Here is an 18,899-nt window from a genome sequence, read left to right as displayed (position 1 = left end):
CTGCATTTTGGCGTCGTAATCGACTTCAGTGGGAAAATGCTCACCTTCAATGGCCACTGGCACTCTGTAAAAGGGTGCTCTTCACAGATTAATCCCGGTTTCTACTGTACTGGGCAGATGGCAGACAGTGTGTATGGCGTCGTGTGGGCGAGCGGTTTGCTGTTGTGAACGGAGTGCCCCATGGTGGCGGTGGGGTTACGATATGGGAAGGCATAAGCTACGGACAATGAACATTATTACATTTTATTGATGGCAATTTGAATGCACAGCAATACCGTGACGAGATCCTGAGGACCAGTATGGTGCCATTCATCCACCGCCACCACCTCATGTTTCAGCATGATAATGATCCTGAGGACCATTATGGTGCCATTCCTCCACCGCTACCACCTCATGTTTCAGCATGATAATGATCCTGAGGACCATTATGGTGCCATTCCTCCACCGCCACCACCTCATGTTTCAGCATGATAATGCACGACCCCATGTCGCAAGGATCTGTAGACAGTTCCTGGAAGCTGAAAATGTCCCATTTCTTCCTTGGTCTACATACTCACCAGACATGTCACCCACTGTACATGTTTGAGATGCTCTGGATCGATGTGTTCTGATCCCGCCGATATCCAGTAACTTTGCATAGCCTTCGAAGAGGAGTGGGACAATGTTCCACAGGCCACAATCAATAAACTCTCCCTCAACGTCAACACAACAAATGAGCTGATCGTGGACTTCAGGAAACAGCAGAAGGAGCCACGCCCCCTATCCACATCGATGGGACCACAGTGGAGAAGGTGGAAAGCATAAAGTTCCTCTGCGTACACATCACTGACAATCTGAAATGGTCCACCCACAATGCGTCTTCAACCTCAGGAGACTGAAAAAAATGTGGCTTTGCCTCTAAGACCGTAACAAAGTTTTACAGATGCACAATTGAGATTATCCTGTCGGGCTGTATCACCGCCTGGTACGGCAACTGCACCGCCCGCAGCCGCAGGGCTCTCCAGAGGGTGGTGTTGTCTGCCCAACGCGTCACCGTGGCACTGCCCTCCAGAACACCTATAGCACACAATGTCACAGGAAGTCCAAAGCTACGGCCTGTTCACCCCTCTACCATCCAGAAGGCGAGGTCAGTACAGGTGCATCAAAGCTGGGACTGAGAGACAAAAAACAGCTTCTATCTCAAGGCCATCAGACTGCTACCACCCGGTTACTCAACCCTGCACCTTAGGGGCTGCTGCCCCATTTACATAGATGGAATCACTGGTCACTTTAGTAATGGAACACTAGTCATTTTAATAATGTTTACATACTGCTTTACTAATTTCATGTATTTTTGTCAATGTCAATATTTATATTTATATATGTCTTAATAACATTGTTACTTTTACATTTGTGTGTATTGTTGTGAATTATTAGATACTACTGCACTGTTGGAGCTAGGAACACAAGCATTTCGCTACACCCGCAATCACATCTGCTAAATAGGTGTATGTGACCAATTTGATTTGAACAGCCTAATCAATTCTATGCGATGGAGATGTCGCCCTGCTGAGGCAAATGGTGGTCACGCCAGATACTGACTGGTTTTCTGATCCACACCCCTACCTTTTCTTGAAGGTTTCTGTGACCAACAGATGCATATCTGTATTCACAGTCATGTGAAATCCATAGATTAGGCCCTAATGATTTTTTTTCAGTTGACTGATTTCCTTATGAACTGAAACTAAGTAAAATTCTTGAAAATGTTGCATATTGCATTTTATATTTTTGTTCGGTGTATTCAAGTAAAGTACTTAATTGTTACCTAATAAATGATTTGATATTGATATCAAAACGGCTGCATTAGGCCTTTAAACAAGTCTTTTAAAGACCATTTTCAATGCTGTTCCTGATTCTAATCCCATATCTGTTCATATTCCCACAGGAGAGATCTCCAACCCAGGTTCAGACAGTGAGCACAGTTCCACAGCATCAGGAAACCATAAACAACACAGACGGAGGAACTCAAGACAGAAACATCACCATTGCATGGACTGCTACACTAGTTTCTATGATCCAGAGGAGTTGAGAAGGCACACTTGTAGACCCCACCCCTGCTCAGATTGCAGAGGCAGCTTTATTTGTCCAACTCACCTCAAATCAAAACAGACTCAAAAAAGGAGGAAGGTGTACTCATGTGGTCAATGTGGGAAGAGATTTCAAACACCAAGCAAACTCAAGACGCACCAGAGAACTCACACAGGAGAGAAGCCATACCACTGCTCTGTTTGTGGGAAGTGTTTCGGTCAGTCGAACCAACTAAAGACACACCAGAGAACTCACACAGGACAGAAGCCTTATCACTGCTCTCAGTGTGGAAAGAGTTTCAGTTGGTTACACAGCCTGAAGACACACCAGATAACTCACACAGGGGAGAAGCCTTACCACTGCTCGCAGTGTGGAAAGCGTTTCAGTCTGGTAGGAAACCTAAAGAGACACCACCTAACCCACACAGTAGAGAAGCCTTACCGCTGTTCTCATTGTGGGAAGAGTTTCAGTCAGTTACACCATCTAAAGACACACCAGTTAATTCACACAGGAGAGAAGCCATATCACTGCTCTCAATGTGGGAAGAGTTTCAGTCATCCAAAAGACTTAAAGTCGCACCAGAGAACTCACACAGGAGAGAAGCCATTCCACTGCTCCCAATGTGGAAAGAGTTTCAGTCAGTTATCAACTCTGAAAAAACACCAGCTAACTCACACAGGAGAGAAGCCTTACCACTGCTCTCAATGTGGGAAGCGTTTCACCAGGTTATATCAACTGAAGGCACACCAGATAACGCACACAGAAGAGAAACCTTACCACTGCTCTCAATGTGGTGATAGTTTCACCAGTGCATATTTCCTAAAGAAACACCAGCTAATTCACACGGGTGAAAAGCCATTCCACTGCTCCCAGTGTGGGAAGAATTTCAGTCATTCATCAACTTTGAAGACACATCAGATAACTCACTCAGGAGAGAAGCCTCACCACTGCTCTCAGTGTGGGAAGAGTTTTGGTCATTCATCAACTCTCAAGACACATCAGATAACTCACTCAGGAGAGAAGCCTCACCACTGCTCTCAGTGTGGGAAGAGTTTCAGCCAGTCATCAACTTTGAAGAAACATCAGAGTACTCACACAGGAGGAAAGCTGTGTCATCAGAGCTGAAGACACTAGCTTATTCACATAGGGGAGAAGCCTAAACTCTGCTGTCAATATGGGGATAGTTTCACCAGTTTATATTAATAAAATATAACACCAACTGATTATGACTAACAATAACTTACCTGGTTACTTAAAGGGGGTTAAAACTTGCAAAGGAGTGTGGAACATGCTGTCTGTGTGGAAAGCTTCGGTCAGTCATCAGATTTGAAGACACAGCATTTAACTCGCACAGTAGAGAAGCCTTACTGTGTTCGGGAGTTGTTTGAATATTGTTTATTGAGATGAAGCTGCTATGTTCACAATAAGCCATTATCATCATATCACTTTTTCAGGAATCAGGAATCAGCAAAAAGTCAGCACTGCAGAGAAAAGGCAGTTTTACAGGAACTGTATGTATTTTGTTGGTTGCTTAAAACAGACATGGCTTGTCGATGTCAGTATGTCCACTATACAGCTGTCTTTCTGAGGAATGCAATACTTTCCATACCAGCAGACCTTCCGCAGCCACAACGGGCAATTCAGTGAAGTTGTATTTGCCATTGTGGAATCCATAGCTAATATCTGTCCATAGAGAATCCTCAGTAATCAGACATCATATATTCTAGTTGGATTTCTATAATCACATTTTTTTTTTAAGTTGAACAATTTATATAATTTAGTCACAAAAAATGTATGCAACAAAAACTTCTAATTAGAGGAATATAACCAAAAATGAATAAACATATTGTATTTCAATTACTAAGCTCAGTCTCCTGTCTCAGTTTATTATGGAAGTTTGAAGGTTCATTATATCTGGTGCTTTACAGGTAGGCTATACTGTAAGTAAGGCAGTGGCGGTCGGTGCTGTTTAAGATGAGGATGATTATAATTCGTTTTTTTTTTATGAGCCTTATTTCTATTACAGGATGATTTGTTTATGGCTTTATACATGGTATTGCCATTCGTATTCCATTCACCAAGTTTAATGTAACATCGATAGGTTTAGGCTACTACATGATACTCATTTTCCCTCTACCCATCATGAGGTTGCTACAACCTGGCCTATGAATTAAAGTTTAAAACATACAGTCCCAGTCAAAAGTTTGAACACACCTACTCTTGGCAGTCACTCAACCAGCTTCAGGATGAATGCTTTTCCAACAGTCTTGACGGAGTTCCCACATAAAGTGGGAAGAACAAGTATTTGATACACTGCTTATTTTGCAGGGTTTCCTACTTAGAAGGCATGTAGAGGTCTGTAATTTTTATCATAGGTACACTTCAACTGTGAGAGACGGAATCTAAAACAAAAATCCAGAAAATCACATTGTATGATTTTTAAGTAATTAATTTGCATTTTATTGCATGACATAAGTATTTGATCACCTACCAACCAGTAAGAATTCTGGCTCTCACAGACCTGTTAGTTTTTCTTTACGAAGCCCTCCTGTTCTCTACTCATTACCTGTATTAACTGCACCTGATTGAACTTGTTTCCTGTATAAAAGACACCTGTCCACACATTCAATCAAACAGACTCCAACCTCGCCACAATGGACAAGACCAGAGGGCTGTGTAAGGACATAAGGGATAAAATTGTTGACCTGCACCAGGCTGGGATGGGCTACAGGACAATAGACAAGCAGCTTGGTGAGAAGGCAACAACTGTTGGCGCAATTATTAGAAAATGGAAGAAGTTCAAGATGACGGTCAATCACCCTCGGTCTGGGGCTCCATGCAAGATCTCACCTCGTGGGGCATCAAAAAAAAAAAAAAAACTTCAAATGCATCCAACAAGTACTAAACTTTTGACTACTTTAATACACATATACTGTAAGTGATTTTTGTCCCAATACTTATGACACCTTCAAATGGGAGGACTAGATACATAAAGTGCCTTTATTTTGTGAAGGAACATTTTATGTTTGTGGTTTTCTAATAACCAATTTGACTGGGTTCATGCAAGTGACTGATTGATCGTGCCTGGGAGGAATCCTCACTATCAGTATAAGCAATTTGGCAGAACGCCCATAACATTGTTTTGAAAACCGAAAGAGATGTCTCAGTTTCAAGGTCTCAGCTTGGAGCGAAGAGGCCTCGTAAGGTAATGGTCGGTCACATGCATGAACCAAATGTTAATGATGAATTAATTATGAATAATGAATAAGTTAAATCATGTAAATATAACTTGTCTGTGTAAGCAGTATATAAGAGAACTAACGGGACTGCCCCAGGGGAGCTCCTGATCGTCATGTGTACTATGGCGCATTAAGTTTGTTGGAACCTCTCCAGCTTGCTGAAAATAGAGAATGATTAATTTAAGATTGACTTCAGGTGTCCCTGGTGGTATTTTCCACGACGGTAAAACATATATGTATGAAAATACCCCCAAATAAAAGATCACATTCTGTACTGTCGCCTCATATGAAACAATATGCTGGAGTATAGAGCCAAATTAAACGTTTTAGCTTCACTGTCCAAATAAATACGTAGGTGTGTATCGCAAATATCCAAACAACATGTAGTATCACTATTCTCCAATAAAGGGGAATAAACGCCTAGAAGAGGCTACGCAAGGGGCCTTTTCTTGCCTGCCACTGTAAAGGTTGCTTAATGTCGTACAACCATCCGGAAGCCTCGCAAGCTTACGTTTTGTTTTGCTTTGCGGATTCCAGTGGTAATCAGTCTGGGCCCGGCTTCCCGATAGCGATGGAACTTAAGCCTCGTTCACATCACTCATAAACACTCCATCACGTTGCCCCGGATGTCATGCATTTTAATGGCGATGTCCACAACGGAGTGAAAAAGCAACGCCCCCTTGTGGTTCAAGGTACCGTTGCGAGACGGACACTGCATACGTTGACATTTTTCAAACTTTTTGTTTGTTTTGTTGCTAGCTACAATGCTATCTTCAACCTAGCCTAGCTTTTAGCTAGCTAGATGCTTTGCAATGCTCGCTGTGCCCTGAATTGCCCGTTTAACTTTTTTCACAGTTTGGTGCCTTTAAAATTAAATCTGAAAAATTATTAAATTAGACCATTTTTCCTACAGATTTACTCAAATTCTTTCAAAGTGAAAGAAGGTTATACAATTTTCCAAATTAAGAAAAAAATATATAGTAATTGGATAAGTCTCCACGCCCCTAAGTTAATACTTGATGGACGCACCTTTGTCAGCCATTACAGCTGTGAATAATTTGGAATAAGATTTGACCAAATTTGCACAACTGTTAGGGCTACATATATCCATTGTTTTTGTCAAAATTGCTCAAGCTCATTCAATTTGGTTAGGAATCATTGATGGATTGCAGTATTCAAACCTAGTCTCTGTTTTTTAGGCAAATTTAAATCAGGACTGAGACTAGACGATTCCAGAACACTTAACACCTCTTGGAAATCCATTTTGGTGTGTCTTTGGCAAAAACATTTGTGTAATTGTCTGGCTGAAAAGTTGTATCCTATCCCAGGGTTTTCCTTTCATATTTCATTGGATCCTGACAAACTTCCCACTCCCAGCCAACGGCAAGCAAACCCATAACATGATGCTGCCACCACAATACTTGAAAATAGACTGTTTCAGTCTGTGTTGGATTGGATTTGACCCAACCTTGTAGTTTTTAATTTATGACAAAACGTTTTGACTTGCAGTATTACTTAACAGCCTTGTTGCTAACAGAATGGGAGTGGATTCTTTAACACAGGCTTCTTCCTTTTCACTTTGTCATACAGGCCAGTAACATGGAGGGAATCACATCAAATTGTATTGGTTACATGGTTAGCTGATGTTAATGCGAGTGTAGCGAATGCAATGATGTTGATCCCTTTTGAATTTTTTAACTATTGTGGTGGCAGCATCATGTTATGGGTATGCTTGTCACCGGCAGGGAAGTGTATTATGAACAGGTTCTGAAAGAGGAAACATTAACTACTTGAGAAAGGAAGGTTAGCTAGAAAGTCAGTCTGTATGCCACATTATTGTAGCTATTAGAAAGCTATTCATCATGAAACTTGAACAAAAATGGATTTTCATGACATTTAATCCACAGATGGGTCCTTTGGAGGAAGGATTGTTGACATACAATGGGGCAAAAAAGTATTTAGTCAGCCACCAATTGTGCATGTTCTCCCACTTAAAAAGATGAGAGAGGCCTGTAATTTTCATCATAGGTACACTTCAACTATGACAGACAAAACGAGGAAAAAAATCACATTGTAGGATTTATAATGAATGTATTTGCAAATTATGGTGGAAAATAAGTATCTCAGATATATTGCTGTGGAAGCTGGATGTATTTCTGATACACCCATTTCTGAACGTGGCCATGTTGGGATTGTAAATGATCTGCTGCTTTGGTACACTTGTGGCTCTGCCATGGACTGTATTGGATCAACTTAACTGTATGGGAGTTTCAAGAACAGCTCAGCAGGTTTGATACCATCTCTATGATGGAGGGTCATAAACTAATCCTAAACTACTTTAGGCTGCATGTATTTCTGACATCCAGTTTTGGATCACGGCCATGTTAGGAGAAGGTCACTGACAGGGGGTAATAATATGGAATATTTGTTTGTCTAAAGATCTGTAAATCTTGCTGTAAAACACAACAGCTCCCCATTTGATCCAAGTGTTTTTCCTTGTAAATGCATTAGATTCATATTGCATGCATCCCTCCATTGACTTCACACTGCATGCTGAAAGGTGAAGACCTCATACCTTTACTGTGGACCACAGAGAGATCTGATACAGGCCAGCACATTATTTTGACCGTATAAGTCAGCCCTGAGATCCTCACATTGCTGACACTGTAATAGATTTACAGAGAGACATGTGACTTGAAAAATAAGATCTGAATGAATTGAGCCAAGCTTGGTTGTTTTGTGGATCCATGCCAAACCATGCGACATTTCATATCAAGATTTAGATTTTTACTGGCTGTGACATTTTAATGGATTGAATCATGAAAATAACTCTGACGTGAGCCAAAGCACTGGGGTGTCTCAGGCCAAAGCACTGGGGTGTCTCAGGCCAAAGCGCTGGGGTGTCTCAGGCCAAAGCGCTGGGGTGTCTCAGGCAAAGCACTGGGGTGTCTCAGGCCAAGGCTCTGGGGTGTCTCAGGTCAAACTCCTGTCTGTGGTGATAAAACTACTTTGTGAGCACAGACTGAGTCGTTTAAAGCACCCTTGAAATGTATTGGATCAAGAGTTACTATCCAATCCTCCCAAGGCCCTGATAAAATACGACATATGTACAATAACAGTTTTATAATGACAGTTTACTCAACTTCTTAATGACATCTGTCAGTTAATAACAGTATATGAGGGGCCTTTAACTCCTGTTCTGGACAGCCCATCCTCATGGTGTGCAGGCTCTTGTTCCACACCAGCACCACAGCAGGTTCAGCTAAATCAGAGAGGAAGAGGCAAAGTGTGAGGTTTTCCTCCTCTCAAATCTGTCCACGAAGATAAGCCCACGAAGTGAGGAATTTTTGCATGGAGGTCAATGAGAGTGTCGAATTGGTGTATGCTGTCACAGATGTTTTAATGACACAAATATATGTATGTATGTATGTTAACCCATATATTAATCCGTTTATCAGTTTATGCTAAATGATATGACTTTGTTATATTTATCCTAGCGATCTCCTAAGTTTGTGGCGGTATGTTGCTGCAGTTGTAAGCCTATTCCCTTTATCTAGTCACCTTGAGACACCTTTTATGTTGATGTTCCTAATATGTTTCCCTCTTGTTTCTCTTCCAGACCACCACATCCTTCCACAACCTAACCTTCCTACCGGCCTTTCAAGCTCCAACTCTTAAACCCCAAACCTTAATCAAATTCCATTCCAAACCCTCCCCCATGTGCTCTGGGTTGGTGTTCAAATGTGTTGAATAAATACCATAAACCTGCATTCCTCCTCTCCATCTCCTCTCCATCTCCTCAATGCATTATTCTTGCCGATTCATCATGTTGGCAGCAGAAAATCCTAAACCAGTCAGTTATATAGGAAATGTCCTACTACATTGTTTTTAAAATCATAATCCTAAAAAATAAATCTTCCTTAATGTAATGCTTCATTTCTTATAATCAGGTTCAGTATGTTAGAAATTCAATTCAGTTAATTCAGGAAGTAAAACTGAAATTAAAATCTTTCACAATACTTTTGTCAGCGCCGTGTGTATAGGTGGCAAGGAAGTCAGGCGCAGGACAGTCGAAATAATGTGTAAATGGAGTCTTTTAATAACTGTCCACAGAACATGCTCCATAACACTAAATAGTACAGACATGAAAAAACATGGGTACGAGGACCCGTCGCGCACCAACACAACAAATAAACAACACTGACAATAAAACAATCTCTGACAAAGACATGAGGGGAAACAGAGGGTTAAATACACAACAGTTAATGAATGGAATTGAAAACAGGTGTGTGGGAAGACAAGACAAAACCAATGGAAAATGAAAAATAGATCAATGATGGCTAGAAGACCGGTGACGTCGAACGCCGAGCACCGCCCGAACAAGGAGAGGCAACGACTTTGGCAGAAGTCGTGACAGTACCCCCCCCCCTGACGCGCGGCTCCAGCAGCGCGTCGACACCGGCCTCGGGGACGACCCGGAGGGCGAGGTGCAGGGCGATCCGGATGGAGACGGTGGAATTCTGATAACATGGAAGGATCTAACACGTCCTCCACCGGAACCCAGCATCTCTCCTCCGGCCCGTAACCCTCCCAGTCCACGAGGTACTGAAGGCCCCTCGCCCGACGTCTCGAATCCAAAATGGAACGAACAGAGTACGCCGGGACCCCCTCGATGTCTAGAGGAGGCGGAGGAACATTACGCACTTCAGCCTCCTGGAGCGGGCCAGCCACCACCGGCCTGAGGAGAGACACATGGAACGAGGGGTTAATACGGTAATTAGTGGGCAGTTGTAACCTGTAACATACCTCGTTCACTCTCCTCAGGACTTTAAACGGCCCCACAAACCGCGGACCCAGCTTCCGGCAGAGCAGGCGGAGGGGCAGGTTTCGGGTCGAGAGCCAGACCCTGTCCCCTGGTGCGAACACTGGGGCCTCACTGCGGCGACGGTCTGCGCCAATTTTCTGGCGCCTTATGGCACGCTGAAGGTGGACGTGGGCTGCCTCCCAGGTTTCCTCAGCGTGCCGAAACCAATTGTCCACCGCAGGAGCCTCGGTCTGGCTCTGATGCCAAGGAGCCAGAACCGGCTGATACCCTAATACACATTGTAAAAGGGGTAAGGTTAGTGGAGGAGTGACGTAGCGAGTTCTGCGCCATCTCTGCCCAGGGCACGAACTTCGCCCACTCCCCCGGCCGATCCTGGCAATAAGACCGCAGAAACCTACCCACATCCTGGTTAACTCTCTCCACCTGCCCATTACTCTCGGGGTGAAAACCTGAGGTAAGACTAACCGAGATCCCCAGATGCTCCATGAACGCCTTCCAGACCCTTGATGTGAACTGGGGACCCCGATCAGACACTATATCCTCAGGCACCCCATAGTGCCGGAAAACGTGTGTAAACAGGGCCTCCGCAGTTTGTAAGGCCGTAGGGAGACCGGGCAAAGGGAGGAGACGACAGGACCTTGAAAACCGATCCACAACGACCAGGATCGTGGTGTAACCCTGTGAAGGTGGAAGATCAGTCAAAAAATCCACGACAGGTGCGACCACGGCCGTTGAGGAACGGGTAGAGGTTGTAGCTTACCTCTGGGCAGGTGTCTAGGAGCCTTGCACTGGGCGCACACCGAGCAGGAGGAAACATAAATCCTCACGTCCTTAGCTAAAGTGGGCCACCAGTACCTCCCATCAAGACAGCGCATCGTCCGACCAATCCCAGGATGACCAGAGGAGGGTGACGTGTGAGCCCAATAGATCAATCGGTCGCGGACAGCAGACGGAACGTACAGACGACCAGCTGGACACTCAGGGGGAGAGGGCTCTGCACGTGACGCCCGCTCAATGTCCGCGTCCAGCTCCCACACTACAGGTGCCACCAAACACGAAGCTGGGAGTATGGGAGTGGGATCCATGGATCGCTCCTCTGTGTCATACAGCCGAGACAATGCGTCTGCATTAACGTTCTGGGAGCCTGGTCTGTAAGAAAGAGTAAACACAAAACGAGTGAAAAACATGGCCCACCTTGCCTGGCGAGGATTCAGTCTCTTCGCCTGCCGGATGTACTCCAGATTGCGGTGGTCAGTCCAGATGAGAAAAGGGTGTTTAGCCCCCTCAAGCCAATGCCTCCACACCTTCAAGGCTTCTACGACAGCTAACAGCTCTCGGTTCCCCACATCATAGTTTCGCTCCGCCGGGCTGAGCTTCTTCGAAAAGAAAGCACAGGGGCGAAGCTTCAGTGGCGTACCCGAACGCTGAGAGAGCACTGCTCCTATCCCAGCTTCGGATGCGTCCACCTCCACTATGAATGGTAAAGAGGGATCCGGATGAGCCAACACAGGCACCGAGGTAAACAGAGTCTTCAGGTGCCCAAAAGCCCTGTTCGCCTCAGCCGACCACTGCAAGCGCACCGGGCCCACCTTCAGCAGTGAGGTAATGGGAGCAGCCACCTGACCAAAACCCCGGATAAACCTCCGGTAGTAATTGGCAAACCCTAAAAAACGCTGCACCTCCTTTACCGTGGTTGGAGTCGGCCAATTACGCACGGCTGTAATGCAGTCGCTCTCCATCTCCACTCCTGAAGTGGAAATCCGATGCCCTAGGAAGGAGATGGATTGTTGGAAGAACAAGCATTTCTCAGCCTTGACATATTGATCATGCTCCAACAGGCGACCAAGCACCCTGCGCACCAGGGACACATGCTCGGCGCGTGTAGCGGAGTATCAGAATATCATCGATATACACCACTACACCCTGCCCGTGCAGGTCCCTGAAGATCTCATCTACAAATGATTGGAAAACTGATGGAGCATTCATCAACCCATATGGCATGACAAGGTACTCATAATGACCTGAGGTGGTGCTAAATGCTGTCTTCCACTCATCACCCTTCCGAATACGCACCAGATTGTACGCACTCCTGAGATCCAATTTTGTGAAAAATCGTGCCCCGTGCATTAACTCAATAATAGTATTGATCAGAGGTAGCGGGTAACTATATTTCACAGTGATTTTATTTAGACTTCGATAATCAATGCACGGGCGTAAACCGCCATCCTTTTTTTTCACAAAAAAGAAACTCGAAGAGACGGGTGAAATGGATGGCTGAATGAACCCCTGATGCAGGGATTCAGAGACATATGTCTCCATAGCCTCTGTCTCCGCTTGCGACAGGGGATACACGTGACTCCTGGGGAAGCGCAGCGTCTGCCAGGAGATCTATCGCACAATCCCCCCGTCGATGGGGTGGTAATTGAGTCGCCTTCTTTTTACAGAAGGCGAGAACCAAATCGGCATATTCGGGGAGAATGCGCACGGTGGAGACCTGGTCTGGACTTTCCACCGTAGTAGCACCAACGAAAACCCCTAAACACCTACCTGAGCACTCTCGCGACCACCCCCTGAGAGCCCTCTGTGGCCAAGAAACAGTGGGGTTATGACAAGCTAACCAGGGTAGGCCTAGCACCACAGAATACGCAGGAGAATCAATAAGGAAAATACTAATCTTCTCCTTGTGACCCTCCTGCGTTATCATACACAAAGGTGCGGTTACTTCCCTGATAAACCCTGACCCTAATGGTCGACTATCTAAGGCATGAATAAGGAAAGGCATATCCACAGAAACAATAGGGATCCCTAAACTATGAGCTAAACTTTTATTAATGAAATTCCCAGCCGCACCTGAATCTACTAGTGCCTTATACTGGGAATGCAGGGAAAAATCAGGAAAAGAGACCGAAACAAACATTAGTGCAACAGAGGGCTCTGGATGAGAATGGTGCCTACTCACCTGGGATGATGCCAGAATGCCCTGCCTGCCTTTTCTATTCCCAGAGGAACCAACCCGGCACCGAACAGCAGTGTGCCCTCTGCGACCATGAATGGTGCTCGAGCGGGAACCCCCTCCGGTCTCCCTGCACACCATCCCTCCCAATTCCATAGGTTCGGGAGAGAGGTTGCGGGAGGATGGAACAACCAGACCCCGATCTAGACGTCCACGAGTAGCCAGCATGTTGTCCAGCCTGATGGACATGTCCACCAGCTGGTCGAAGGTGAGGGTGGTGTCTCTACAGGCCAGCTCCCGACGGACGTCCTCACGTAGACTACAACGGTAATGGTCGATCAGGGCCCTGTCGCTCCATCTCGCGCCGGCAGCCAAAGTCCTAAACTCCAAAGCAAACTCCTGTGCACTCCTCGTCTCCTGCCTCAGATGATAGAGGAGCTCACCCGCTGCTTTGCCTTGGGATGGATGGTCGAATACTATCCGGAATTGGGGGTGAACTCCTCAAAATGGTCCAACGCCGAATCCTCCTTTCTACACACAGCGCTGGCCCATTCCAGGGCTTTCCCGGTGAGGCATGAGACGAGGGCGTAACTCTTCTCACGGTCAGATGGTACTGGGGAGAACGTGGCCAGATACAAGTTCAGCTTAAGGAGGAAACCCTGGCAGCCGGCATTATCTCCGTTGTATCCCGTGGGTAGGGATAAATGGATCTTTGGTTCCGGATGGGAAAAAGCGTTCAAGGGAGATTCCGGTTGTGGTGGTGGTGGCGCTGGAGAAACTCCCTGTCTCTCCCAGCGATCCATATTCTGGACAATGCGGTCCATTACAGAGCTCAAACAGTCAATCGCCTCCGCTTGTTTCCGGACACATTCCTCCACCTCCATGGGCGTAGTGTCCTCTTCTGCTGACTTCATATTTTTTGGTCAGAGATTCTGTCAGCGCCGTGTGTATAGGTGGCAAGGAAGTCAGGCGCAGGAGAGTCGAAATAGTGTGTAAATGGAGTCTTTTAATAACTGTCCACAGAACATGCTCCATAACACTAAATAGTACAGACATGGAAAAACATGGGTACGAGGACCCGTCGCGCACCAACACAACAAATAAACAACACTGACAATAAAACAATCTCTGACAAAGACATGAGGGGAAACAGAGGGTTAAATACACAACAGTTAATGAATGGGATTGAAAACAGGTGTGTGGGAAGACAAGACAAAACCAATGGAAAATGAAAAATAGATCAATGATGGCTAGAAGACCGGTGACGTCGAACGCCGAGCACCGCCCGAACAAGGAGAGGCAACGACTTCGGTAGAAGTTGTGACAACTTTGAAATGACAAATACTTTTAGTTTGCTTCCTTAATTGACCTGATTGACCCAGCCCAGATCTCGATACAGTGCTCACTGCATTGTGAAGAGACCATGGCTGTACAGTCAGTTGAGATCTTTGTGGCCAAATGCACAGTTGTCTAGTTGGGTATGACAGCTGTACATATTCCTCTGACACTGATCTAAGGTCAGTTTTATCTGGGAGGGTAACTTCTGCCCAGAGAAAGTTTGGAGCTGAACATGTCCCTCAAATATAAAAACGCAGGTCATAGATCATGCAAGATCTTTGCACATTAAAATCAATATCATACATGTTTAGTCTGCATGGTGCTAATTTTCTCTCCACACACAAACACGTCAAGTAAATATCTTGTTGAATAACAGTGGCATTGGTGCCAGAATTAGACTGTGTTGGCAGATATACCAAACAATAAACCCTGGCTGCAGTGAAGATGAGAGCACAGTCCAAGAAATGAAAAGGCTTTGATGGGATCCTTCCAGATGGTCACCCTGCTCCAGATGGGAATGGGGAATGGACAAGCAAAATATTTTGTTCCCCTGCCTTTGACAAAGTTGGCACTGATTATCAAAGGGCGACATCAGAGCTCACCTAAAATGTCCATATGGCACTGATTATCAAAGGGCGACATCAGAGCTCACCTAAAATTTCCATATGGCACTGATTATCAAAGGGCGACATCAGAGCTCACCTAAAATGTCCATATGGCACTGATTATCAAAGGGCGACATCAGAGCTCACCTAAAATGTCCATATGGCACTGATTATCAAAGGGCGACATCAGAGCTCACCTAAAATGTCCATATGGCACTGGTTGAAATCAATTGTCATGGTTTTTGGGCAGAATTATGTTTTATGTGTTGTTGGAGGTATGTCTTGGTCAGTTTCGAAAATGCCGCCCTCATCAATCTGCCCACATAGGCTGGACGCCTAATCCTGCCTAATGAGTGGGTCCGCGGTGGGATTCATTGAAACGTAATGTAAAGGAACCTGTTACTTTATTGCAACTACTCCCTATTCATTTTATAACAGTTTTATTGAAGCCAGCTCAGCTGCTAAGCGGTTAAATTCAGAGAGTAATAAATGTTTGAGGCAGTTATATCGCTGTCAGCAATATGAGTGGATAAGATGATTGAAATACTGGTATGTTGTTATGTAAGTCATAAGAATCCTACTGGACCGTTTTAGCCAACTGACAAGTGAGACAAATAAAAGCCCCTCCAGCAGCTTCATTAGATCAAACTGTAGATACTGTAAATAAATACACATTAGATTTTTACCGGTTTATAAGCTGCTATTGAAAGCCTAATTTGACATGGCTGTAATGATTTGGTTAAATATTGCCTTAGACTGATGCACCACTCGGTAGGTCTACTTTGTCATGTTTTCTGTGGGACTGTAAAAAGAAAAAGGAGGAGAGGAGAGAGCAGTCACAGAGGAGTTGGATGAGAGAGTAGTCACAGAGGAGTTGGATGAGAGAGCAGTCACAGAGGAGTTGGATGAGAGAGCAGTCACATAGGAGTTGGATGAGAGAGCAGTCACAGAGGAGTTGGATGAGAGAGCAGTCACAGAGGAGTTGGATGAGAGAGCAGTCACAGAGGAGTTGGATGAGAGAGCAGTCACAGAGGAATTGGATGAGAGAGCAGTCACAGAGGAGTTGGATGAGAGAGCAGTCACAGAGGAGTTGGATGAGAGAGCAGTCACAGAGGAGTTGGATGAGAGAGCAGTCACATTGGAGTTGGATGAGAGAGCAGTCACAGAGGAGTTGGATGAGAGAGCAGTCACAGAGGAGTTGGATGAGAGAGCAGTCACATAGGAGTTGGATGAGAGAGCAGTCACATACCCGACACCCTAGACCCACTCCAATTTGCTTACCGCCCAAATAGGTCCACAGACGATGCAATCTCAACCACACTGCACACTGCCCTAACCCATCTGGACAAGAGGAATACCTATGTGAGAATGCTGTTCATCGACTACAGCTCGGCATTCAACACCATAGTACCCTCCAAGCTCGTCATCAAGCTCGAGACCCTGGGTCTCGACCCCGCCCTGTGCAACTGGGTACTGGACTTCCTGACGGGCCGCCCCCAGGTGGTGAGGGTAGGCAACAACATCTCCACCCCGCTGATCCTCAACACTGGGGCCCCACAAGGGTGCGTTCTGAGCCCTCTCCTGTACTTCCTGTTCACCCACGACTGCGTGGCCACGCACGCCTCCAACTCAATCATCAAGTTTGCGGACGACACAACAGTGGTAGGCTTGATTACCAACAACGACGAGACGGCCTACAGGGAGGGAGGAGGTGAGGGCCCTCGGAGTGTGGTGTCAGGAAAATAACCTCACACTCAACGTCAACAAAACTAAGGAGATGATTGTGGACTTCAGGAAACAGCAGAGGGAACACCCCCCTATCCACATCGATGGAACAGTAGTGGAGAGGGTAGCAAGTTTTAAGTTCCTCGGCATACACATCACAGACAAACTGAATTGGTCCACTCACACAGACAGCATCGTGAAGAAGGCGCAGCAGCGCCTCTTCAACCTCTGGAGGCTGAAGAAATTCGGCTTGTCACCAAAAGCACTCACAAACTTCTACAGATGCACAATCGAGAGCATCCTGGCGGGCTGTATCACCGCCTGGTACGGCAACTGCTCCGCCCACAACCGTAAGGCTCTCCAGAGGGTAGTGGGGTCTGCACAACGCATCACCGGGGGCAAACTACCTGCCCTCCAGGACACCTACACCACCCGATGTTACAGGAAGGCCATAAAGATCATCAAGGACATCAACCACCCGAGCCACTGCCTGTTCACCCCGCTATCATCCAGAAGGCGAGGTCAGTACAGGTGCATCAAAGCTGGGACCGAGAGACTGAAAAACAGCTTCTATCTCAAGGCCATCAGACTGTTAAACAGCCACCACTAACATTGAGTGGCTGCTGCCAACACACTGACACTGACACTGACTCAACTCCAGCCACTTTAATAATGGGAATTGATGGGAAATGATGTAAATATATCACTAGCCACTTTGAACAATGCTACCTTATATAATGTTACTTACCCTACATTATTCATCTCATATGCATACGTATATACTGTACTCTATATCATCGACTGCATCCTTATGTAATACATGTATCACTAGCCACTTTAACTATGCCACTTTGTTTACATACTCACCTCATGTATATACTGTACTCGATACCATCTACTGTATCCTGCCTATGCTGCTCTGTACCATCACTCATTCATATCCCCTTACACTGTGTATAAGACAGTAGTTTTGGAATTGTTAGTTAGATTACTTGTTGGTTATTACTGCATTGTCGGAACTAGAAGCACAAGCATTTCGCTACACTCGCATTAACATCTGCTAACCATGTGTATGTGACAAATAAAATTTGATTTGATTTGATTTGATTTGACATAGGAGTTGGATGAGAGAGCAGTCACAGAGGAGTTGGATGAGAGAGCAGTCACAGAGGAGTTGGATGAGAGAGCAGTCACATAGGAGTTGGATGAGAGAGCAGTCACATAGGAGTTGGATGAGAGAGCAGTCACATAGGAGTTGGATGAGAGAGCAGTCACAGAGGAGATGGAGGAGAGAGCAGTCACAGAGGAGTTGGATGCGAGAGCAGTCACAGGGGAGATGGAGGAGAGAGCAGTCACAGGGGAGTTGGATGAGAGAGCAGTAACAGGGGAGATGGAGGAGAGAGGAGTGAAAGAGGAGATGGAGGCGAAAGCAGTCACAGGGGAGATGGAGGAGAGAGGAGTCACAGGGGAGATGGAGGAGAGAGCAGTCACCGGGGAGATGGAGGAGAGAGCAGTCACAGGGGAGATGGAGGAGAGAGGAGTGAAAGAGGAGATGGAGGTGAAAGCAGTCACAGGGGAGATGGAGGAGAGGGGAGTCACAGGGGAGATGGAGGAGAGAGCAGTCACCGGGGAGATGGAGGAGAGAGCAGTCACAGGGAGATGGAGGAGAAAGAAGTTAAAGAGGAGATGGAGGAGAGAGCAGTCACAGGGGAGATGGAGGAGAGAGCAGTCACAGGGGAGATGGAGGAGAGAGCAGTCACAGGGGAGATGGAGGAGAGAGCAGTCACAGAGGAGTGAAAGAAGGGGAGGTGGAGGAGAGAGCAGTCACAGGGGAGGTGGAGGAGAGAGCAGTCACAGGGGAGGTGGAGGAGAGAGCAGTCAGGGGAGGTGGAGGAGAGAGCAGTCACAGAGGAGATGGAGGAGAGAGCAGTCACAGAGGAGATGGAGGAGAGAGCAGTCACAGGGGAGGTGGAGGAGAGAGCAGTCAGAGGAGATGGAGGAGAGAGAAGTTAAAGAAGGGGAAGAAGAGATATCTGTCAAGGAAGAAGAGGAGGACTCTGGACAAAGAAGTAAATACATTAGAAACCTCACTCACCTGAGGGGTCTACATGAGAGCTGTTTTAATATATTTGTATATAATGTGAGAC

General features: G+C 45.9%; 1 protein-coding gene across 1 annotated transcript; it reads left to right on the top strand.

Annotated features, from left to right (window-relative positions):
- Window positions 1-1,927: 1,927 nt before the first annotated feature.
- On the top strand, window positions 1,928-3,867 carry LOC139370209 (zinc finger protein 180-like). Its single transcript, XM_071109554.1, has one exon. It carries the CDS (start codon window positions 2,029-2,031, stop codon window positions 3,190-3,192), a length of 1,164 nt encoding a protein of 387 aa, XP_070965655.1. The 5' UTR covers window positions 1,928-2,028; the 3' UTR covers window positions 3,193-3,867.
- The last annotated feature ends 15,032 nt before the right edge of the window (window positions 3,868-18,899 follow it).

This window comes from Oncorhynchus clarkii, chromosome 17 (genome assembly GCF_045791955.1).
Source record: "Oncorhynchus clarkii lewisi isolate Uvic-CL-2024 chromosome 17, UVic_Ocla_1.0, whole genome shotgun sequence".
Classification (NCBI taxonomy): Eukaryota; Metazoa; Chordata; class Actinopteri; order Salmoniformes; family Salmonidae; genus Oncorhynchus; species Oncorhynchus clarkii.
This window is presented reverse-complemented; position numbering and strand designations above follow the sequence as displayed.

What these genes read in the sequence shown, in the direction of transcription:
- LOC139370209 (XM_071109554.1), top strand. Translation starts at nt 2,029, where the DNA reads ATGGACTGCTACACTAGTTTCTATGATCCAGAGGAGTTGAGAAGGCAC.